This window comes from Pangasianodon hypophthalmus, chromosome 9 (genome assembly GCF_027358585.1).
Source record: "Pangasianodon hypophthalmus isolate fPanHyp1 chromosome 9, fPanHyp1.pri, whole genome shotgun sequence".
Taxonomy (NCBI): Eukaryota; Metazoa; Chordata; class Actinopteri; order Siluriformes; family Pangasiidae; genus Pangasianodon; species Pangasianodon hypophthalmus.
The window spans coordinates 13,692,403-13,717,818 of record NC_069718.1 but is presented as its reverse complement, the minus strand read 5'-3'; the positions used below and the strand labels follow the sequence as shown (position 1 = coordinate 13,717,818).

Below are 25,416 nucleotides of genomic sequence, written 5' to 3'. Positions count from 1 at the left end.
TGGGAGTGTTTATAGCAGTGTCGCTTTGCCCGGCCTCCTGCACGTCACATGCGCTCTCGGTATTTGAGTAATTCATTGGCGGAACGTGGGCGGAAATGTGGCTCAGATGACCTTCAGCCTTCAGATATTCCCTGAAATACCTCATTACAACATTGCAATCCGTTTCTCCTAGGGCCCAACTATAGTATCTCAGTCCTCACTGGCGAGTGTGATCTTATTATTTATCTATCTGTTAACAGATTCCTGTAGCTGTACAGATTTCTGTTCTTGGCTGACAGGAGAGGAACCCAGTGTGTTTCCTGCTGTTGTAGCTCATCCACCTCAAGCTCCAGTGTTTTGTGCATGGTGAGATGCTTTTCTGCTCACCACGGCTGTAAAGAGTGATTATTTGAGTTACTATATCCTTCCTGGAAGCGCAAACAAATCTGTCCATTTTCCTTTGTCCTCTTGTCAACAAGGTGTCTCCATCCAAAGAACTGTCACTTACAGGACGTTTTTTATTTTTCACATCATTCTGTGTAAGCTTTAGAGACTGTCGTGTGTAAAATTCCGAGGAGATCAGCAGTTTATGAAATATTCAAACCAGCCCATCTGGCACCAACAACCATGCCACGATCAAGTCACAGAGATCACAATTTTTCTTCATTCTGATGTTTGATATGAACATTACCTGAAGCTCTTGACCTGTATCTGCATGATTTTTTGCACTGTGCAGCTGTCACATGATTGGCTGATTAGATAACTGCATGAACGTGCAGGTGCACTGGTGTTCCTATTAAAATGGACGGTGAGTGTATATTCATTTTCCACATGTAGTGCACATATTTTTATTTTTCCACATATGATCATTTCATGTGATTCATTTATGTTCTTTTATGTTAACTTTTCACATATAATGTGTGTGTGTTTCATTTTTCCACATGGAATTGTTTCACATAATTCATTTATTTTCACGTTACTTTTTCACACATAGAGTGCTTTTATTTTTCACGTGATCACATATAATTCACTCGATGCTCAGGTTTACCTAGTTTTCACGTCTATAATTTCAGGGTATAATGGTGAAAGGCAACTTTGCATGCTTTTCCCACGTAATCACATAATACTAATAGCTATTACTTCAATGTACAGTGTTTCTCTGATAACAGAACAGAACAAAAACATTAAAATATATATATATATATATATATATACATATATATATATATATATATATATATATATATATATATATATATATATATATTGTTTAAAGTGTAGTATAGAGTTTAAAATTGGCTGACCTTCAATTGCTAGAAGATTATTTGCAGATATGAAAAGTTCATGGATTTTGGATGCAGCCACTTATAGTAAACTGGAAATCTTTTGCCTTCTGAATGTTAATTTACATGTAAGTCAATAATTAATAATTGCTAGTAGTTATCTATAAAGGTCTAGTTTATTGGTAATGATTTATAAGATAGTTTAGAGTTATTCAGTGTTATATTACACTTCTCTTCTCTTAGCTGCAGTCCAGTCGTTCCACTGCACATTCATGTACATTCCATCTGTTAACTAAACTAAGACCTGTGTCCTTTACCCTTTACCGTTAATAAGGGTAACGAGGTATAACGAATCCGCAGTATAATAAATGTTCAGCTCAATATCACAGTTTTGCTTACTGTTTCACAGTTTCATTTCAGAACATTATTTGCCCTATAACATTGCAGTAGCAGTGTATGTGTGAACTTATTTGGTTTAACACCAGTCCGGTATATTTTCCGACCCATAAATGTATGAAGCTATGAGAAAATGAACAGTAATGCTTCTGACTTCTACACCTGGCACATGTGCTGGGCTACAACAGCCAGCTCTTTGTGCTTGTCTTTACTATAACAAACACTTCAAGCAAACATTTAAAAATGAATTGATGTGCAAATCCTTTCTGTGTGAAACACCACATCTCTTAAGCAGATGTGTAAACAATGACACCACATGTTATGCTTGTGTTATGCAGCTTATTATCGCAACCTATACCACACTGCCAAATGTGTACGTAATAATAATCATACAACAATGTTTGATACCGTATGATGAAACTGTATTCCAGCTTCAACACATCATTCGCAGTTGTGATAAGTTATAAATCCTCCTAAATCTTAGCTGTTAAAAATACTAAATTGCTTTGATTATACCTTTAGGCACATGCTCATGTACAGAGTGTGTAATGGAGGTATTTATTGCAGTATAACTTAACCCTTACATACTGCTCAGATCAAATTTGACCTGTTTTGACATTTGATAGCAGTAAAATCACCATAAATGCCATTTTTGTAGCCTGATATTTGATGACTTTACCTAAAGTGACCCAAAAGGGATTAAACAGTATGGTCAAAAATGGAAGAGTATGGATGTGACTGACCGACATGCCTACATGGGGCTTCTAATACTGGCTGGTGTGTATAGGTCCCAAGGTGCGGCTGCTTCTAGTCTTTGGAATGCTGAGATGGGAAGATCAATTTTTCATGCCATCATGTCTCTGGAAATGGTCCGCACCACATTGGCAATGCTCAGATTTGTTTGATGGTTGTAATGGCTATAAAAGGTTATATAATAAACCCCACAGTTCCTGAATGTTCTTGCCATTTTCATTTTCAATAAAATATATTTAAATCATTATGGCTGTTATGTTATGTTTCACTGAGGACATGATATTGTGTGATAGTAGATGTTTTCTCTCCATAAACGAGTGGTGTAAAACCCAGAATATACACTCTCCCTGCTCTCTGAAACATTAATTATTATTAAAGAATTAATCACCCATTTATTAATGTCACATAGGCTATTTGTACATTCTAAATAGATCTGTGGTTCAAAATTTGGTATAAAGACTTGTTATGTGGGGATTCTTGGACCGGTTCAGAATTGACCTGGACCATACTGTGAAGGTATAGAGTATGAACAGTATGTAAGGGTTATTTGGCTAGCCCATTTTGTCACACATGACACATTCAGTGGGACCAAGCCTGATATGGAGGGCATAATGGTTGTTTAAACAAGCTGAAGAGAGGAAATGTGCATACACAGCTGTGCATAATGGAAAAAGGGTGCTACTAGAATATTTTTTTTTACTGATACTGGTAACATTCCTTATTTGTGTATATTTACATAGCAAATATCTGCTTATACAAGACTGAACCTGTATCATAATTGCTGTATTGTAAGAGTGTACTGTTAGACTTTCACTGTTTCTAGCACTTTACTGTAATGTCCATTACATTTAGCTTACTGCACTTGTTTTACAGTAGATTACATTTACTGTAATTAGGCCTTGTGGTATATTATTGAATGATATTCAAGTTGTAATGATGATTTTTTAATAATGTAATTAGAGCTGTACTTTGCTTTTAGAATTTATATATTTATACTTATATAATTTCAAAACAAACTATTATCAATGCTTGTTGCTTTCAGTAAAAGGAATATCTATTACCAATGCCTAATCTCAACAATAGCTAGCTATTTAAACAATCTTATATTAATATTAATATAGTATAATTATATTATTTGTTAGTATGTACAGTATATTATTATTAGTATTATTATTATTAGTAGTAGTATTATTATAGTCAGCTCCTCCTTTGCTCTGTTGGCTTACTGTTTCTTTTGTTCACGAAAATCTGTGTTAATACAGGTCCTGTAGGCATCGTCGTTTCCCTTTTGCACTTATGTCCATCTCTTAGTCTGTAACACAGTAGCTGGTTCTAATTTTTATAAGAAACCATACTTACATAAATTTTTATAAGAAACCATACTATAATTTGCTGTCATTTCCTGATCAATTGTACTGTCCTGTAATTTCAGACAGTAAAAGCCCCAGGATTTCTACTATAATTACAGTATTTTACTACCCATTATACAGTCAGTCACTATATATAATGCAGCAAGGGTTAACAGCATGTGTATCCCCTTTCCTTAATTATTAAACCAATATCCACTTTCAAAGGCCATTTTATGATTGTACAAGGTGTAATTTAGAAGTCTTCTGACTTTCTTTGCCTGTTGTATTGTGGGTTGTATTATGGTTACCAGGGTGTGTGGGGGTGTTGTCTTGGGCACACAGACACACAGGCATGTCTATGCTGTGAGTCAGTCTAACCCACAGCACTTGAGCCCTGATGGGAGGGATCATGAACGTGCCTACTCAATTCAGATCTGAGCAGATATTGCCTTTCTTCACTGATATATAACAAGTGTTCACACTATAAATGACATGGTGTTAGAAAAGTGTAGAATCTAAATATCAGGTCACCTGTATAAACCAGCACCAGCAGAGTTGTGTTTCTAGCACACTTCCTGAAGATGGCATTTCACTCTGAATCTGTTAATCAGTGGGTGTATTTTGAGGACAGTAAATTCCTAACAAGCCAAACAAAAGTCACAACAAGGATTGAGTTTAAGCATTGCAATGAGTTAAGAAGAAAACATAATGCGTCTGTGGTTTCTGGGTCGACTGATACAGATACAGTTAGTGTTCCGCTGATAATTATTAGAGGCTTTATGTTTTGCAGTAGTGTAACATATTCTATAGGATTACTTTCCAAATAAGGAACGAAACAGTTCTGACACGTTTTTGTGAACTGGATTAGAAGGGATTTTCCATGCCTGATTTCAGGTCTAGTTCAAGCAGTCAAGTCTGAGCATGTCTGCGTGTTTGACTTTACCATGTGCTTGTGCAAAGGAAATGTAGAGTCAGTGCACTGAGCTTCAGTTCATAAGACCACACAGTAGCTCTTTCATAGACTATAGTCTTATCTTTTTTCCTTTTTGGAATTTAGAAGATTTTGTATAACTCTGCTGGTTATTATTCCATAACTTTTTGTCTTCTACTGGAAGGAATGTGCAGAATACGGGACAAATTAACAAACGGAAAAAGCTAACGAAAATGACAAAAATACAAAACACTACAATTCATGATGAAATATTTTAAATGTCCTGCATTTTAAATAAGTGATTGTGTAAGGTGTTTCTTTAAAGGATTTCACATTGTTTCTAAGCTTTGTTGTGAACATTTCTACATTTGAGTGACCCGATGAGTTTGAGTGACAACTGAGTAATATGTCTGAGTTTTTTTTTTTTTTTTTGGTGATGCTAGTGATATGAATATGAAATGTTTAAGATGTTTGGTTGTTGGTAATGTGGAAATGGCTGAATGCTGAACAGGGCACATGAGGACGCTGAGGTCGAGTATCTCAGATAGCTGACCCATGACCTCTGACCAGAGATTCTCAATGCAAGGGCAAAACCAGAATGCATTAAAGCAATCATCTACTGGTTAAAGCATGTCTCACTGTGGGTAAATTCTATATGGTGCACATGTCTGTGTGGGTTCCTCCAGTTACCCTGGTTATCTCCCACCTCCAAACATGCCAACAGGTGGCTGGGCTATGCTAATTTGCCTTGTGATTGTGAATGTGTGTGTGCATGTGTATGCATGGTGCCCTGCAATGGACTGGCATCTCATCTAGGGTGTATTCCTGTATCTCACACCCAGGTTAAGCTCCGGATCTGGGTTAGTTAATTTCAATAATCTGGAACAAAACAGTTTATAATAGGATGAATGATTATTAGGATGTCATGGCAATTATGACGATCACATACTGTAGATGTGAGGTTGTTATGGTAACTATGACTGGAGACCAGAGTGCAAGCACAGCTGTGTGATGATGCCACGTCAAACCTCACAGCTGCTATCTGATAACTCTCCACCAGGCCTCCATACATGTCAACAGCCCATCTTTGGCACCTCTTCTCCTTTCCAATTGTTTTGGCCACCTATATATAGGTCCTTAAGACCCACTCTGCCCTACAAAGACCTCACACTCGTAAAGTCTCATGTCATGCTTTGGGCCAGGAATGCAAGACTGATGAGTCTCTGTAGCTATTTGAAGCATTGTTCAGATAAGCTTCTTCTACAGAGGCCTGGGCAAATGCTGATGCACCGTGGGAAAAAGAACAAATGGCGCTAATGTCCTGGACGAGATTTTTTTCCCGTTGGGAAACAATGCAGAGGGAATGAGGAGCCTCCGAAAGTTCAAAAGGTCCAGTCTTTTCACCAAGGTCTAAACCCTGTCGATGAGAGTAAATTAGAGTCAACAAGAACCCCTGGTGCCAGTGTCAAAGGCTTATAGTGACATGTGTATTCAGAAGGGATGTAACATGAATATGAATACATTGTATATTGTATAACACATATGTGTATATATAATGTGTATAATGTGTATGAATAGGAGGCACACTCTTAGTTTTGTTTTTTTTTTAAGAATGCTTGCTAGAAAGATTTACAGATAATCAACAAAACATAGTGCAAATGAGAGGTTTTTACTATGTTCATTAACATAAATGTACAGTGCTGTGTGATGCATTACAGCATCCTTTGTAACTGCCTGGTCAGGCTCACAGGGGTTTAAATACATAACAAGCCTGAGAACAGTCATAACAAGAGGGAGAACATCATCCAGGATTGAGTCTAAGCATTGCAATGAGTTAAAATAATGCATGTGCAATTTCTGGATACAGTTTTGCACATAAGGAATGAAAACAGTTCTGACACTTTTTTTTTATGAATGGGATTAGAAGGAACTTTCTATGTCTGACTTCAGGTCTCCTTCAAGCAGTCAATCAGTAGCTCATTCAGTTCAGCAGTGTTTAACAGATGGGGTCATTATAAGACTATAGTCTTTGGAATTAAGAAAATATTGTATAACTATACTGGTCATTTTTTGTGTTTCAGTGAAAGAAAAACACACAATCCAAAATAAAGAGTCAAATAAACAGAAAAAGCAACCAAAAATGTCAAACATAGGTCAAATATCAACACGACAATTAATGGTGAGATATTCAAAATATGTCATGCATCAAAGGTATGCATAATGCCTTAGGGATCAAGTGTTTAAAAAAGAAATCTTCTTCATATCATATTACTTCCTAGTTTTGAATATTTCCACATTGGAGTGACCTGTTGAGTTTGAGGGACAGTTGAGTAACATGTTTTGACCCATGACCTCTGACCGGAAATTCTGGTTGCAAGGGCAAAGCCAGAATGCATGAAAGTAATCATCTACCGGTTAAAGTATGTGGTATAAATTAGGTTTCTAGTTTGAAAAATAATAACTGCATGAATCCATGAGTCCAGCAGAGCAGTCTATATTTGTTCTGACAGGGCCACACTACAGAATAATAAGGCTGAATTCGAGACCGATTTGCAAAAGATCTCAAATTTAGGCTGGTCTTAATCTATGTGGGATGTATAAACTCCAACCATAACTCCTCCAATCTACTCACAGTAAAATCATCAACATTGAACATACTGATGACTCAACATCCTGTAGTTTTGGCAAAATGTCCATTGTCTTGTGTTGAAACACAATTTTGGCATCATGAGTGAAAGACTGATAACCATTGATAGCTGACACCTGTTGTTTTTGGTCTAAAGTTATACAAAAAATTATGCAAGATCCCAGCTTCCGAGATTCACGGTCAGTGGTCTGAGACTGATTCATCAGCAGAATCTGAAAGTGTTGTTTTGTTCTGGGCAAATCTTGTACTGCAGGGGGTTTGATGACTGAAGGATGACCCAGGACAAAAAAAAAGCAAGCCGACAGTTGTAGGAGTCTGGCAGTTAAAACCCATTTGGTGTTGAAAAGGTTCATCTGACTGCTGTTCTTTCATTTTAGAGACAAACCAACAAATTCCAGCAAGACAGGCTGCAGCTTTCCCATGACAAGGAATGTCATAATTCACTGTCTTTCCGCATAGCTGTGTAATCCGTCTGCTTCCTGTTCATGACAAGGTTAAATAGATTCTATAAATACTACAATGATATTGATAATGATTATTTATTATTTATCATGACATTTCTTGTAGTATTTTTTTCTATACATTTTGTATAATGTATGTTAAACATTTGCCTTTATTAAACCAAATAATTTGTCCTGAGTTGCCTTGGTCAGGGAAAAAACAATGTTTCTAAAGATAAGCTGGAATGTACTGCACCTAACATATCACATGCAACAAACCATGGCAAAGCCTTTCCTCCCCTCTAACTGTCACTGATTCATGTTTAAAGAATTTAGTTTTGCTTGTCTCTGCTGTATACTGGGAGATACACATGATGTTATATATATAAGTTTTATATATAGTATATCCACTGCAGCAGAGTTAATGTTAGCCCTGTTTTTTGGAGCGAACTCCATGTCCATTTCTGGATTCAGCAGGTACTTTGAAGGTATGGTATATTAGAGTTGTCATTTAAAGTGTTTGTCATTGAAGTACACAGTGTAAGTGTTGAATTTTGTATTTAAAGTATCTCCTGACTTCAAAAAAAGATGGCTAACATTAGCACTGTGGTGCAGTGGATATATAAAACTTATCTCCCAGCACACAGCAGAGTACATAAGCACATAAACCATACAAGGTGTGAGCTATATGTAGGCTAATAAAATCCAGATAAGATCTGTGCTGCAGACCCTGGCCTTCCAACAGAGTTGTGAATCTTACCTGCATTACCTGTTTAAGGTTAATCCATTAGTAGCTTAAAAAAAAGGCTAAACAATTGGTTTGACTCATTGATATCAGCGGAGTGGAATCTGAGCAAAGAAACACCAAACTCACACAGAGCAAGAGACTAAACCAGGGATTTGGCCTAGGTCCATTGCACTGCCAAGCTAATCTTAGACTTCCATCCATTAGCTAATGTTAGCAAGACATTTGTATGCATGTCCATTTCTGGAGTAGGAAGACTCTTTAAATACAAGTTGAATCACTTTCACAGAGCGCTATATGTGAAAATGGCATACCCAGTAAACAACTTATCCAAATTATTACTGTTGCAGTAATACAGTCAGCATCATTGCTAACAGATGGGAACATCTGATGTGATAACACTGCTAGCCAAGTGCTTTTTGGTGTTATTGTTAGTTAGCTTGCTTTCTGTCATACTGACTCACCACACAGTTACGATAAACTAATTTCGCCTCCCACTGCTAAAGGAAGCCACCAAGGTCTGAGATTGTGTGTGTTTGTGAAGGAGAGACATAACATCTTTACAAGAACAACCAAATCTAAAGACAGATTGTCCTACGGTCAGTTTAACAACCATATCATGAACAATTGAAATGCCAGATTTTTTTCCAACTGCTGTTTTAAACTATACACACACATCATGTCATACTATTGAAAAGCATAACAAACCAGTTACTATACATTTTGGGTCAAGATCCTAGAACACCAAAGCAGAACATCTGTCTCATAACCTACAGCCAGTGGTGGAAAGAATACCACACATATTGACTTGTAGTGCTACTGTAATAATAATCCACCTGAGAAAAAGTAGCGATCAAGAAAATTACTCATGTAAGAGTAAATAAGTCTTCTGGTGAAAATCTACTTTACGTAAGACTTCTTTTTTTCACTTCTTCAATTGACACAACCAATGTGAAAATGTATATGATAAATGCGTTTTTTTAAAACAATTATATTAACTAACCAAGTGACTTTAGTATAAGTCAACACCGCCTCCCTTATCAATAGTATATAAAGAAGGGTAACATTAGCTGGCTAGCTAACATAGCTAACGTGCTGTTGGGCTTTCAGTAGCTTGCTAGGTTCTTGGCTAGCTAGCTACATAGTTAAGCTTACACATTATCCTGAACATTTCCTGTAAAACATCAAAAGATCTGGCTAGCTAGTTTAGCTCTCTCGGCTAGCTAATGGTTTACCTGTCCATGTTTCCACAGGTTGGATGTTGAGCTGTGAAATTCTTATATCTTGGGTTTTGGCTCACATAATTTGCAGATCATTATCATGCGCATTTTCCTTTAAAGCGTTTAAAAGTGAAGATACCTGATAAACTGGGCCAGGGATGCTCATCTGTCTCCACTGTTGCAGACATTGCTGCATCTGTTTAAGCATTTGGCACCTGAAGTGTAGACTTTCAGCAGGAAACTGCATTATTTAAATTGCATCTTGAATTTGAATTTTTAAAAATTTGCACATTCTGTCGTTTAATTGGTTTATGGTCCTCCAGGGATAAATGCATTATTATTTTGTTTTACTCTGTAACACTAATCAAAAATAAATTTAGCAAAGCTGTTTTTTTTTTTTTTTTAATTTCAAGTAAAAGTACTATGATTTAATTACTCGAAAAAGTACCATTAGAGTGAAGCATGTACTGAAGTACTGTAACGAGAGTAGCATGTTATTTTCCACCCCTGCCTACAGTGCAATAATTATCTACAGATTATTAGACCAGTTATACAACTGTGCCTTGAGGCATTAATTCTAGAATAAGGAGTCAGTTATTATTTTAGCACAGTTCAGTCAGAGGCCTGGCTTCACTGGCACAAAGCTCTATGTTTATATCTCTGAAATAGTAGTTGATGCTGCAGGACATTAACGAGGGCTGCCATGGGTGATGAGCCACTACAGGACACAGAGGAAGCTGCTATTGAAGAATGTAACAGGAGAAGGGCAGCTACTGAAGTACACCTGGATTTGTATGGTTAGTCTCTCAATACTGCTAAGGGTAACAAGATAAATAGAGGTTTTGTAATAGCCACTTGGATGAAAAATACATTTTTAATAATTTGTAATAGATGGCTCAGGGAAAAGCACAATAATGATAGAAGTATTGAATAATACAAAAGTAATACAAGTATATTAGTGATATTTCAAGGTAACGTGTAAAGTGGGCTGGGAAAGGGGAAAATGCATAGATTTTTTTTTTATTTATGTGAAACATGCAAATAAGCTTTTGTGAATGACACTATTATCTATGTTTAAAATGTTTGTTTTTTTAACCGTTACTTTACATACATATTTGTCGATGCCGCAACAGTAGGACACACCTGGCATCCCAATCAAGAAATTCCTCACTTACACTCATGGGGGAAAAAAGACCCCTACATGGGATTTTAGCTTCCTAAACGGGTTTGAGATGGAATCCTTTCTGATAGTGAAACACTTATTTGTACAGTTCTACATAGAACCTTTAAGGGTTCCTCACATGGACAACTGAAGGCCTCAGAAGTGTTATAGGTTTTTTTTTTTCCCCACTAAAGAAAGAAATTCTTCAGTGGTTCATGCATTCTTTGGATAGTTAAGGGTTGATTGCTTTAGAAAAGGGTTGGATAGCAAATGCCTCAGTTGTAAGGTTCTGCATAGAACTTTAAAGGTTTCTACAACCAAAGAAACCTTTAGCATGCTAGACTGAATACGCTTTTGAAATATTAAAAAAAAACCATCAAATGTTCTTTTAAAACCATCAAATGTAACCTTTTCTAAAATGGTTCTACCTGGAATCCTCTCTCATTAGGAAACACTTAGCAATAAGGTTTTGCATAGAGTTTTAAAGGTTCCTTCAAAGGAACCACCTAAAAATCCCTTAAGAATTGTTGATGTAACCTTTTTTATACACTCTTAGAACAGATATAATCCTTGAAATGTTTTTTTTTTCTTCGAGTACTTTAGCATTTTATCTTTCTTAGAGGGTTCTACTTGGAACCCTTTGTAAGAGAGAAACAGTCACCACATGGCTAAAAACAAACTTGCCACTGTAGGACTGAAGTCCGGAATGCATGAGAACACTTTTCCGATGAAACCTTGACAAAACACAGAGCAGTATCCATGAAGAACATTCACCTGTCTGTAATGCTGTAAGATTGTGTTGTGCTGAGCTAAAGCATCAGTCCTGCTGACAGCCCATGACCAAAAAGGTGTTGGTTTCAGAGCGGAGACCAAAACAGCATCAGTGTTAACCGTGAGGGAATCTTGGCCGCCAGATTAAGCAATTGAGACACATCTTGAAGAATGTCAGAGCACATTCCATCCACACCAGTGGCAAGACGTGAGAGCAGCCCTGTATCAGAGCCATCAGTGCTGAGATTCCTAACATGCTACACTGCAGCAGGAATCCTGCTTCATGGAAACCTCAAGTACAATTTTCACCTCATGATGGGTGCAGGCATTCCTAATTCAGAGCAAGGGACATCGGAGATACAACAAAGTGGTGACATTAAATGCACATCCACACACTCTTAGCAGAGTACACACACAGAGTGCTGCTCGTATCACATTACACAATGTTTAATAGAATTCTCTTGACTATTTTATACAAATTGAAAACAATATTGCATTAAAACCCAAGACAATCCCAGTAAGGCCATTGCTAGCATATGGTTAATACTTGGGCAGTGGTTTTAAGATCTGCCCTTTCTCAAGCAAGAGCTACATAAAAAAAAAGATTCTATGCATGAATGTTATGATCACAGAACAAAAGAAACCTGGTTGAAAATCCAGACCAAAGTGCTTCTTGTTTAATGTCAGTGTTGTCTAACATGAGTGATCAGCACTTTGTATTTTCCACATCTTTTTTTCAGTGAGGTCTAACATGGTAGGATGTGCAAAAGAAAGCCATGAGGCTAACATTCACCTGCTTGATCAAACAAAATTAAGAAAAATGTTACAAATCCCATCACTCTGAGTAGCAAATACTATGCATTGGCAACCTTAAGTCTTATGTTTAAAGCAAATATAAAAGAATAAACAGTGCTAAATCAGAAATTATTAAGAAAAAAAAAAAAACCTTATTGGCCATTGGACATTGAAAATCAGACTTATGGTAGAAGAGTCAGCGCATGAGTGATGCTTGTTCTGGTTAGCAGGGCTAAGATCAACAGAAATCAGTGTGTTAAAACACATACGCTGAGTTTATAATAGTACCCACTGGTATCAACACAGCTCTCTAATGCAAGTGATTGCTCTGCTCTGTTGGCACTGATCTCAGCCTTAAAGGCAAATCCTAGCTACTTTCAGTTACAGTACTCCATTTCATCCAGCTACATGAGGATAGACATGAAGATTTCCCAAAATTAACACTGACTTAACTGTGCTGTAACAGAGAGAAAGGTTTCATTATAAGTTACTTAACAGCAGTTTCATCTCGTCAGGAACTACTGTACTGGTGTGTTTTTTAAAAAAAAAAAACAAACAAACAACAAAACCCTGAGTGACCTACAGTGTGAGAACCGTCAGGGATATATTCAGGATTCTGCAATGTCACCAACCATGGAACAGTGACAAAGAACAGAGAAAAGATAAATATACTGGGGAGGGAAAACACACACAATAACCTCTTTGCACAAACTTCCAGTCAAATACATAAGAGCTTACAAAAGATGCTTTAGATCAAAAAGGGTGAAGTGCAGAACTGTTGTATGTAGTCACTCATATTTTTCTGAATGCTCTATTTTGTACACAGAGGTAACCTCTGTGTGACGTAAACATAAATGATCATGCATTTCCTACATGGTGTTTGGATTTCTATTGCATTGTTTGGAGGATATATGGCAGGTCCAGCAGGGGACGAGATCACTCCGGGGCCATCTCTGTTCTTACTGCTGCTTACACTCTGCTGGCTGAGGCTGTTTCTACACACACATACATACAAACAAAAAGAGACACAGATAGAGAGAATGTGTTAAGTTATGAACATCCAACTTACCCCATGGAATGGAAGAGCATGATGGAAGAAGTGAGAGGCATGTGGCAGGTGAGATTACATGACTGGGATACTGAAAAACACAAAGAACTGCGACAGAAATAAGCAGTGGCTGTAAAAACCAGAGTGGGAGTGAATTATACTACTGTGATGCTTATTCTGAGGAAGCAAATTAAAGGTCAGAGGAAAGAGAGGGGAGAAAAACATGGAGCAGACAACATGCTGGAACTAGTGCCCCTTACCTAGGAATGCATGGAAGTGTAAATGATTCATGCCTGCAATGAGGACAAAGGGGACGGGGAACAACAATCAGATTACACACCATCCATGCATAATTCAGTGTCAATCAATCCAATTATTAACCAATCAGAAGCAGATTAGCTGAGACATATGCTGGGCTGTTCAACCTGAGACTCCAATTTAATCAGGAAAAAGGAATCATTTCAGTTATTTCTTCAGTAAAGACTGTAAAGTTTACATAGCACAACCAGTTATGATTGTCAGAAAACGTAAGCGAGTCTGTTTGTGTACGCATGTGAGGATTCTCAATCCCTATTTCTGTCTGGGCCACACTGTGTACTGTCACAGGGCTATAAACTGTAGAGCTGATGTGCAAGATAAAACATGACAGTTGATCATTTTTCGATAACAGCACATCCCAAAGTGTTTCACTCCCTTTGTACCACACCAACTTGTAACAGATTACATACTTTATCTGTTTATAATGACATTTAATGTTATGGAATGTCCATGAAACATGTTAGTTCCTGTTATCACTTAGGTTATAGTAGTTATAAACAGCCATGCGCTCAGCAACTGCTTCTAGTTCTAAATTTTGAAAATTTAGGCAGAAAATTTAGCGTGCAAAACACCTGAAACTCCTTCCATAAATGTTAAATAAACATCTTATAGAAAACTTCCCACATCAACGATTATTGTTTTCCACTATAGAAATGATAATGTATTAGAACAAGCACGTTAATATAAACCTGTGATTTGCCTTGCAGATAGAGTTATAGAAATTAGTCAACACCTTCTGACCAATCAGATACTGCGGTAACGCAGGGTCTTAAAGTAATATGTTTTGTTTTTCATTTGATCAAGTATCAAAAATATAAAACATTTAAATAATGTTTTCTGTACTGCTGTAACTCAAACTTGCTCATATTACTATAGCAACAAGACTGAAAAACGCAGCAAACACACCCAAAGCCAATTTTATCAAAGCCAATCAGTCAGGTTACCATATTTAGCTTTGTGTTTTTATGTTAAGGTAAATTCTTTCATGACAGCCACAGCATAGAAATCTTTGTGTGACGTGTTTGCTGCATTTTTCAGTGTTGTGTTTCACTGGGGGTGGATAGAGCTTTGAGGTCTCAGTGCTGCTTTGCTCCTGTAAATGACGAATGAAAACTGTCGATGTGTTTCTGTTTTTGGAAACAAACGTTATAATATGGGAATAGTTCTGTGGGTTTTCTTCCCCATACATTTAATACATGCCAAATGAAATGATGGGTAGTGTGCTGGGTTTGGCTCACAGCCTTGAGTTATGTACCAGGAGCGTTCTACTATTACATTTGAACTATGGTCTCCGTCTTATGTTTCTGCTTGTTTCTCTTCATCTCTGTTGAACAGCCCAGACCTACAGTGATCAGTGTGCTTGAGACAGTATCATTCAAAAGCCCATCATTAAGTGCATATGTGGACGGACACCAGAGAATTCTGTAAACACAGATCTGAACACTAACTGTGGGGTCAATTTCGCCGTCATCTTCCTCTTCACCCTCCTCATCAAGGTCCTGAGACACACAAAAGATTCAAACCATAGTCACTCAAAATCATCTCTACTGTATTTCATAGATGAACATTTAATACAGATTTATATAACTAACCTCCTCTTCGCCTTCTTCAACATCCTCCTCTTCGAACTACACAAACAAACAAAAAGTGCAAGGCACAAGTCAGCAAGGAAATCAATACAATTCTTATTACATAAAGTCAGGTCCATAAACATTTGGATGCTGAAAAATTATTGTTTTTACAGCTGTCTACCACAGTGTATTGGTAGATAATGAATATGAGCTTAAAGACTTTAATTTAATAGTATTACAAGAATTACAGCACTTTTTACATGCAGGTCCCCCCACTTTTTAATGGACCAAAAGTAATTGGACAATTGGATGCCCAGCTATTGGATGTCCAGCCCCTGGCTAGCTTTGTGTGTTATTTCTTTGTTAATTCAATTAAGTAAAGTAAACCGATAAAATGCCTAGAGCTGATTTCAGTTGTGGCATTTGCATTTGGAATCTGCTGCTGTTAACTCTCAATATGAAGTCCTGTGAAGAGCTGTCAATGCCAGTGAAGTAAGCCATCATTAGCCTGAAAAATCTAAATAAATCCATCAGACACATAGCAAAAACATTAGGTGTGGCCAAAACAACTATCTGGTAAAAAGAAAGAAGGCCCTGGTGAGCTTAGGAACACCAAAAGGCTCTGAAGACCATGGAAAACAACTGTGGTGGATGACAGAAGAATTCTTTCCCTGGTGAAGAAAAAAAAAAAAAAAAACCTTCACAACAGGTGGCCAGATGAGGAACACCCTTCAGGAGGTAGGTGTATCTGTGTCAAAGTGAACAATGTAGAGAATGTATACAAAGAATGAATATAGAGGGTTTACCACAAGATGTAAACCATTGGTAAGCCTCAAAAGCAGGAAGACCAGATTAGAGTTTGCCAAAAACAAGCCTAAACAATCTAAAAAAAAAAAAAAGCCTGTACAGTTCTGCAACAATATAAAAAGTACTGTAATTCCTTCACTGTTCACCTCAAATTAAAGCTGAAAGACTGGCGCTCATGTTCATTATTTAATTTCAAGTCCAACACACTGTGGTAGACAGCTAACTATTTTTGGTTCATTCATGACCATCACATTTCCAAATTCTTTGTTCCAAGTATGAGCCTCTGAGGAAGAAAGGAAACAAAAAAAAAAAAATAATAAAAAATAACTAGAATGACACTAGAAGAGTGCTGACGTACGCTTTCATCATCTTCCAAAGCCTCTCCTGTGAAATACAGCACTGCTCTGGGGATGATCCGCTCTCTGAAAAAATGACCAATCTCAAAATCTGTGGCAAGAGTGAAGTCTAGGTCCTCATCCTGAAATACACACAAAAAAAAAAAACCTAAACATTGCATAGAATAAACAAATACTGCATAGAAGTACAGCATCATTTCAGTTTGGATAAATTATAAATCGCTAACATTTAGAAAAATTGCCAAAATGTCAACATTTCAAGTAAATGCACAAGGATTTCTTATTTAAAAAGGTCTTATTTGTGGACTGTGGTCAGACTAACTTGAATGGAGCTCAGCTTATTTACTCACTACAGGAAGTGCTGACAGGAAAACTGCAGTGACGCACAACACTTTGTTAGAAATGTTGGAACGTAAGGGATGCACATGCTGCGACAGCTTGGCTTAGTACGTGGGACGAAAAGACGCAATTAAAGTGTCTTTGCGGTAATAATTGCACAATACTTGGTTAGTCTGCTGAGCTAATCACCAAAATGTTTACAAACAGTGGAGGATGAACACTCAACCAGGACAACTTCAGGGCCAACTCACCATTCCATCTGGAGATGCTGGAAGAAACAAAAGGAAAAAAATATATATATTAACATCTACTATAATACTATATTGACATTTTAAAGGAAAGTTCACAGAAAAAAACAAAAACAAAATTACAGAAATAAAAGGAAAATCAGCTAAAATATAACAAAAGAAGAAAAATGTCATCTACATATTTTCATCTACAGTCTTTTAGCTGCCCTTATGAACAGAAAATGACATCATTCAGTTTATCAGTTTCTGCTATGGTGACTGTTCATGCTCCACCATCACTTAAGGGCAAATGCCACACCTATGAAGAATTCGAAGGAAATCAGTTTTCCCTCACCAACAGTCAAAAACTCAACACACACACACACACACACATCCTGCGGGTTTCATCAGAAACATCAAACATCTTTTTCTACAGGCAGGACTGCATTCTTTCACAGAAAATGGCACTTGAAGTGACGAGACAAATGAAAATGACACCAGTTAGCTGAGGTGAAAAAGGAGGTGGCACAGTAGGAAGCATGTCATGTGTTTCTATTAACTAATTACACCAGGTATGAACATTATCCGCAGGTAATGAATGACTACACTAATCCAGTGAGAGTTCAAAAGGAAAAAATTTATCACATGACTACACACCTGACGACAGAGTTCTCCAGTGAAAGCTCAGCAAATGAATTATTAATCATCCCCCCACTCAGTTCCATCAGCTTTTCTTTACAATTTTTTTTTTTTTTTTTTGCAGTTATACATCACTTCCATCCACGTTTCTGGACTACACAATATCTGCTATGTCTAAGTATCTGCTATTTTTATCACAGATGTATTATTTAATATAAATAAACCTAAATGTAGTGTATCCACAAAGAAATGTCACATGCAGCACAATCACGCTGCTAAAAGCAATACATAAAGATACAAAAATATCCAAAGTTCAAAATGCCAGAAGCAAACAACAGATTTTCCATGTTTGGCAAGCAGCCACTTAGAACTAACGGGTGCTTATTTTAAGCAAGACTAAAATATAGCTTGTGGTAATATTTACTGTAACAAAGGAGCATTCTTGCTTGTCTGTTTATAGACTCCTAATAACTTACACAGCTATTTGCTTTCAAAGTCATTTAAAAATTACAAAAAAAATCTAATCCATTAAGCCTTGAAGAGAAAAATGTAGCATAACATGGGATTCATTTTTCACTATATTAGAAGCATGTTATGTCCTCATTTTTATTTTCAGTTCGCAAAGTGGTGTCCAAGGACACCCAGGGGCCTGTGAAGCATAGCCAGAGGTCTATGATTTTTTTATTTTTTATTTTATTACAGCTGTGGAAATCATAGCCCAACATTATCATAGTTATTATCTTAATAAGCCTGTTTGACTGGTCACTTGAATTGAATGAGTTTAATCCAAAATGCAATAACTCAGAAACAAGTAGGCCTATAAATAATGTCAAATTAGATTTAATGTCTTCTATTATTTGAAATGACGAGAACAAAAGCTCTATGGCTCCAATATCTAGCCAAAATATTACTGTACACATTTAAATAATGAGCCTAATATTGGAATAGTTGGATGATCATAATCCAGGGTCAATGAAATTTATTTTGCAAATGATTTAAAGTGTTTTATCTGTAATGCTTCAAACAAAGACCTTCATCTACATCAGTGATACAGCTAAAACTAAATCTCAGATGGATGTGTGCTGCCACCTGCTGTACATCAGAAACACTAACAAAATGGAAGTGTCTAATGTAGGAAGTGAGCTTCTACATTATTCACAGAAACATGCTGAATAGACTGAAAAACAAACTTATAGCGTAATCTTACCTTTGACAGGGTTAAAGAAATTAAAGAAGGAATCCTGCGGCACTTCCTTGGTGATGGTCCTCACTGTTCCTCTACCTTTGTGCTTCTGCTTTTTCTTAATAGTTTTCACAGTTACGTCCTTGCCTTTCTGCCAGTCTATCTTGCAGCTGGATAAAAATCAAGCAAAACCCATTTCACACTGTCAGTTTTCAGCTTGTAAACATATATAATGGCGACAATTACAACCAGCAGGTCATTCTCTCCTGCATATTTCAGTCTGTGTGTAAGCAGTGTGTGTAATGTGACTGTTTCTCACCCCTCACAGTCCACTATTTCTGGCCCCTCAAATGAGAAAGGGTCAGCTGAATCTGGCTCTGATTTCATCTTGTATGTTTTAGTGAGGATGGTATTGCTGAAGTAGCTGTTGGGCTCGAAATGGAACTCCAAAGTGAAGCTCTGGTTTAGGACAGAAAATAAAATGGTGTCAGAAATGGCGTCAAACCTTTACACTACAAATTGTGATTAAAAACATTAGCGGAGCATTCAGTACACACCATTGGCTCTCCTGGGGGAGAGAATTTCACCGTGATGTCCTGCAAGTGTTTCAGGATGGGCTCATCATACTCCTAAAAGAAAAAAAATTTAAAAGCTGATCAAGTGATGGCCTGATAATGCATTGTCCTGGTCAGGGTCGCAATGGATCTCAGAGCACCATGCATACACACAATCACACACTCATTCAGGGAGGTGAAAAGAAACCCGAATGGAAACCTGGAGAACTTGCAAAACTCCACAGATAATAACCAAAGCTCAGGATTGAACCGGGGACCCTGGAGCTATGAGGGAGTAACATTACCCTCTGCACCAGCATATTTGGTTAATGTATACTGGAAATCATTGGGGTCAAAGATTCAATGAAAATGCACATTATCTTAAGGTGCTGATATAAATAAAAAATTTTCACACTGTTGACGCCAGGAAAATGTCTGTGCATAGGGTCAGGTGCTGTCAGTTCTCTTTAACAATGAGAAATATAAAATTATTCGAGTAACTGCTCCCCTAGTGGTGCAAGTGAGTTAGGTGGTCATGTCCATCTAAAATACATGAATTAAAAAAAAAAAGAAGAAAGAAAGTGCCTCAGTCTGTTGTGCATTTACACCTACTCTTTGTAATTGTGTAAATCCTGGCTGCTGACTCTGCTCATGAAGATCTATTGTTCTGCAGAGTTCCAGCTCTTATCCTGATCAAGCACTGATAAAAGCATTCAGATTAAACTGCATACCAGAGCCAGAGGTGTTAGAGCCAAGCTCTACAGCCAGTGTGTCAAATTCAGGTCATTCTAAGACACCAAATTTATCCCATGAATGCCTTGGGAATAAGCTGATGAGCTGAGGCATGTTAAATAAGAGAAAGGAAAAACACTGCAGGATTTACAACTTTGCTTTGGAGGGTAGTCACTCTCTAAGAAGGACATTTGGATGTAAATAAAGTGGCCTACAGTTTCTTCCAGCTGATCTTTTTACCGCAGTTCATCAGAGGCACACTCGCTTTTAGTCTATCTAAAGAAGCACACAGGGTCTCTAGGGATAAATGTTTACACTTACTTTTCCTACATTTTTGCATACTCTTCCTAACTACCTCTAGTTCTGGCTGATTTGCTTAGTTATTTGCATTGGTTGAGACATTGGTCTGTCCACTCACAAAAATAAATGCACTATTCAGAATTGCATCCCAAGACTTAAAAAGGTATGACATAAAAGGTCTGATTTAAATAAACAATCCAACTTCAAAATAAATCCAAGATATCCTGTTCTATGTAACCAGCTAAAGACTGTTTATCAGCCAGATATGAAATGAAATATCAGCTGAGAATGTCCCTTTTTAAAAACTTCTTCCTGTCTAAATATTCGTGTCTAGACCTAAGCGTGAAATGGTTGTGCTGAGGGTTTTCTAATTCAACTGCTACAGAAAGAGCTATATAGTGCCAGGGTTTCTGTCATGCTGTCATCAAACAACAGTTTTTTGTTTTTTTTTTTTAAATATGGGTGGACTGAATAAGAAGTTTCACCTGTAGCATTTCCCCCAGCATGTCCACATGTTTGAAGATGGTGAGCCAGAACTCTGGGATGCCTTTAGGGTCTTCAGCAGTGGCTGAATCTTCTTTCTTCTCTTCCAGAGCAGCCTTCTTCTTCATATCCTCCTGTCAGAGCAAAACACATCAGCACTCAGTGCTTCTTTCTAATAACAGTGACAACAAGTATAGATGACTGATCACCATTATATTTTGCCATTACATTTATTTTCAGTGCATATCTGCGTTTCTAAACTAGGTCTTAAATCAAGTGAGCTAAATTCTTGGACCCAAATTAAAGTCCTACTGGATGTTCATGAACGATCACGTCTCTGTACTTTATATTACAGGCACATTTTAATTACATTCACTTAGTCATTGTTCAGGAAATGCGAATTTATTATTCAGTACATAAAATTCACTCACAGATTATTTTTACAATGTTTGTTTCTCCATTTTTCCTTCTATAAACTCATAGTGCACTTGAGGTCATGTGACCTCAATGGTCACCGGTCACAGCCAATAAGGGTAGTGACAGTGTTTTATATAACTGTTGCACAAACACAAATGCAGAATTGATGCCTTTCTTCAATCAAACTACACTATGAAAAAAAAAATCTCCATTTGTTAATACAAGTGTTACACACTACTGAGTAAAGTAGTATACAATTCAGGACATCTGCTTTTTTCTGCAGTAGACTTTCTTCAAAACAGAAATAACTAAGGAGAGTTATTTCCTACATGTGCATATTGGCCGTCAGCTGTCCGCTCTGCAGTGTATTCAAGTGCAACTTTGTACAGAACACGTGGCCAGTTAGTTCTTTGTTATCAGTTTGGTGTGTCAAGACCTCTAGATCCATACATCATCCCAAGATGCAAATTTCACCCAAATCCCAGCCGATACTCACAGACAGCTCTTCCTCCTCGCCTTCACTGTGCCACTCGCATTCTTCATCTGTGGGTTCCACTGCTCCAGACACCACTGCCCGCCTCTGAAACAACACACACTAGATTAGTTCATGCGCTCATATAAAGCAGGTTTCTGGAAGTCCATGTTCACTTACGATGAAATTTCTCAGTGCTCACTGAGCTACAATGCCCTCCACTGCATGTTTTACACCAAGGAAAACCCAACAGCTAATAATAAAGTCTTCTAAATGTTGTGACAGGGCAGCAGAACATAACACCCTTCAGTGCAGGTTGAGTCCTGCACTGGCTGAGTAAACCTCTCTGAACTCATCTTAGCACCACATTCATGTAGAAGGAAATATAACATTTAATTCACAAGAGGAAAATGATTTAAACTTACAGATAAGATTTTAAATGTCATTCAGCTGTCCCCAGCCTTGGAAACAGCCAGACATGGGCAAGATCAGTTGGCTACTCGTTTGGGTGGGGTATCAATGTAGCACTGGGACAGTGAGCTCACAAGCCACCAATACAAGCCTGAGCTGCAACCATCGTGTGTGCACATGGGACGAGATGCACCACTGGTATAACCTGCCGTTTTTGCCAATGGCCAAAAATTACAGAAACAACAGCACACACCCTTTAGTGTGTACTCCTCTAGAGATTTTGTTGATCTAAATGGCATAGCATAGTTATGTTCCTGCATCTAATAAAGACTGCGATGCTATATGTAGCTTGATTTTTCCATAAATTATCAGATATAATAGGAAGAAATGTTAACCTTGACAAAGATGGGCTGGTAGAGACCGGCATATTTCCTCTCCAGCTCATGGACTTCCTCATAGAACTTGGCCTCTATATGAGCGCTCTGGACCTGCAGTCTCTTCAGAGCGTACACTCTCCTCTTCACTGCTTTGGGCAGGGCACTGACATTCGGTATCCTGCAGAGAATTGGTTTGTTATTTACTGTAATGCAGATGTCCGAATGAAAAGTGGAGAAGCTGCCAAGAGTTGGTAATCATGTTACTGCAAACAATATGCAAAGCTATGCAGGACGATAATCTAATAAACATCTCCCAGAACAAGGCAGTGTCATCTACCCATTTTCTTCCTGTTTACCTGAAGTTATTCAAACTACTTTCTAAATTTATTTTTTATTATACAGGCACTCAATCATCTGAATAGCTCTCCAGGGCTCATACCTTTCTACTTGAGAGATAATCTCTGGTCTGTCACCCTGTGAGCCTTTGCTTCCTCCCTTACCTGTGGAAATTGAAAAAAAAAAAAAGTTTGATTTTAGTACTGCTCCAAGATTCTATCAAATCAATGTTTATTATAACCACAAAATCTGAAAAGCACTAGCATATTCCAAAAACAGCACTGTTTTAGTCCCTTCACCACAGAAAACCTTGTTAATACACTAATATCATATATTATCACTATACTATACATGATGTGAATAGAACATGCATAAATATGCCATTTAAGTGCTAATAAAAAAATACAAAAATTTACTGCATGACTTGCACTACATGCCATCCCGCCAGAAAAAATGATGCCCATGACACTATTAAAATCATCTGCATACCTCTGGCTTCATTCTTTTCATTTTTTCGTGCCTCCATCACAGATGTCCTTTAGCTGTTAGGAAAATAATAAGCAGGTATTCAGTTTATGTTTAGAAGCTTGTTTTCAATTCATTTCAACCAGCAGATTAAATCAGAGCTGTAATTATCCATGCTGATAGTTTAAAGTCATTTAAAAGATAACAGTTTCTATCTGTTTCATACTTGCAACAGCATAAACGCGAGAGGGCAAATGCCTGCGCTCACACACCCGACTGTGAATCCTGACACCACGATATGAACACCAACTTATCTACTAGTGCAGCAGGTTTGGCCAGCATCTCAACAGGTTTGCCTGGGAAACATTCTTCACTTTCTAACATGGAATCTGGCGTACTTGTTAGCACATGGAATAAAGAATAAACAGGAAATCCATTTTAATTGCAGGCACCAGTTCATGAAACTGTCAGAATGCCCGTACGTTTACAATCAAACGCATCACTGACAAATAGGTCTGTAAACGAACCGTGTGCAGACGATGTTACTTAGTGGGATTAGCCTTCAGATTCACCAATCAGTCCTCAGTATACCTGAGAGGCAGATCTAGAAAGTTACACACTTTTTGATTTCATGTATCACAGGCTTGGTCAGTAGAAAGGCAATAGAAAATAATGTTCATTATTGCACCACTACCTGCGAACCACCATTTATAATACCTGATTACCACTTAAAATGTTATTGAATGACAATCTAGTAATTTCTCCTTTAGGCATGTACTACATACACAACACTGGTAATATAACACTTTTGCTATGAACAGAAGTACATACTACACAACTACTGCACTGTAAGTAAAAAAAATAATACACAGAGTACAGTGATAAATATGATAGATGCACACACAAGTCACTGATCCCAAGCTTTTTTTGTAAAATAGATCAGAAAGGATTTTGCTTTTAAGCTAAAGCATAACAATATTAAGATCATTTGCTCTTTACAGACTGGCCAACAAGATCAAAGGCACCGGCGCCAAAAGGAGCTGTCAATCAAACCCGCAGGCTACTTTCTAGCACGTGGGATTCCATCATCTATAATTCAGCACAACTGACAGAGCCACACTCTATACAGTAATCCCCTCACTAGCTACACAACTACAAGTAATGATTAATAACATCATTAGTGATAATACATCATGGCGAGGCTCATGACAGAGCAGCGTCCGGGCTAAATAGCTGCGTGGACTGGTTTAGTTTATTCACTAGGAACATGAAGGAAAGTTTACTAGAGTGAAGATATTTCAGCAAGATAGATACACCAGTGTCTTCACTCTCTTTGTGTGTGTATGAGTGTGTGTGTGTGTGTTTGTATGTGTGTGTGAGAGAGAGAGGGAGTCCCACATGGAGCACACCGACCGCCTGAGCGTGTGACAGCGTGTGAAAGACAGACCGTGTTCTCCCTCCACCCTGAAACCCAACAGCTTCACACTTTAAATAACACACACTTTACACACAACATGCAGAACCTCAGGAACCTACAGGCTAAAAAAAAATAACGGACTTTGACTTACCTCAGGCTTCAGGCCGTCCTCACGCTCTTAACAAACTGAGAAGGTGCAAAAACGGGCCTCACAACATCCCCGTCTCTCATTGGAGGAATAGTCGTCACGCTCTCCGACAGCCAGCAAATCAGCGACGAGCTTCTGTGCTGCTGAAGCTTATTGGTTGTGGGCGTGTCCGAATCACAAACAGCTCCCTACTCCCTGTAATAGTGCACTCTGTCAGGCATGAAATAATTGTTTACACACCCTATATAGTGCACAACTTATCCAACACGGGACTATTTGGGATTCAGGCAGTATTGGAAAGTGAAAAGTTCACAGTTTGTGAATGTAGTCATAGACATATAAAAT

At 37.7% G+C, this 25,416-nt stretch overlaps 1 protein-coding gene across 2 annotated transcripts; it reads right to left on the bottom strand.

The window, feature by feature from the left end:
- Positions 1 to 12,107: 12,107 nt before the first annotated feature.
- On the bottom strand, positions 12,108 to 25,178 carry nap1l4a (nucleosome assembly protein 1-like 4a). 2 transcript variants are annotated; one of them, XM_026919393.3, is made up of 15 exons: positions 25,075 to 25,178; positions 23,531 to 23,583; positions 23,145 to 23,205; positions 22,724 to 22,883; positions 21,942 to 22,025; positions 21,031 to 21,162; positions 19,517 to 19,588; positions 19,279 to 19,418; positions 18,984 to 19,129; positions 17,162 to 17,178; positions 16,574 to 16,693; positions 15,430 to 15,465; positions 15,286 to 15,336; positions 13,780 to 13,812; positions 12,108 to 13,466 (listed from the first exon to the last, which is right to left on the bottom strand). In XM_026919393.3, the coding sequence occupies exons 2-14, from the start codon at positions 23,565 to 23,567 to the stop codon at positions 13,807 to 13,809; spliced, it is 1,062 nt and encodes a 353-aa protein (XP_026775194.1). In that variant the 5' UTR covers positions 23,568 to 23,583; positions 25,075 to 25,178; the 3' UTR covers positions 12,108 to 13,466; positions 13,780 to 13,806. The 2 variants fall into 2 exon arrangements, with proteins under 2 accessions (XP_026775194.1, XP_026775193.1); XM_026919392.3 differs by lacking the exon at positions 13,780 to 13,812.
- Between the last annotated feature and the right edge of the window lie 238 nt (positions 25,179 to 25,416).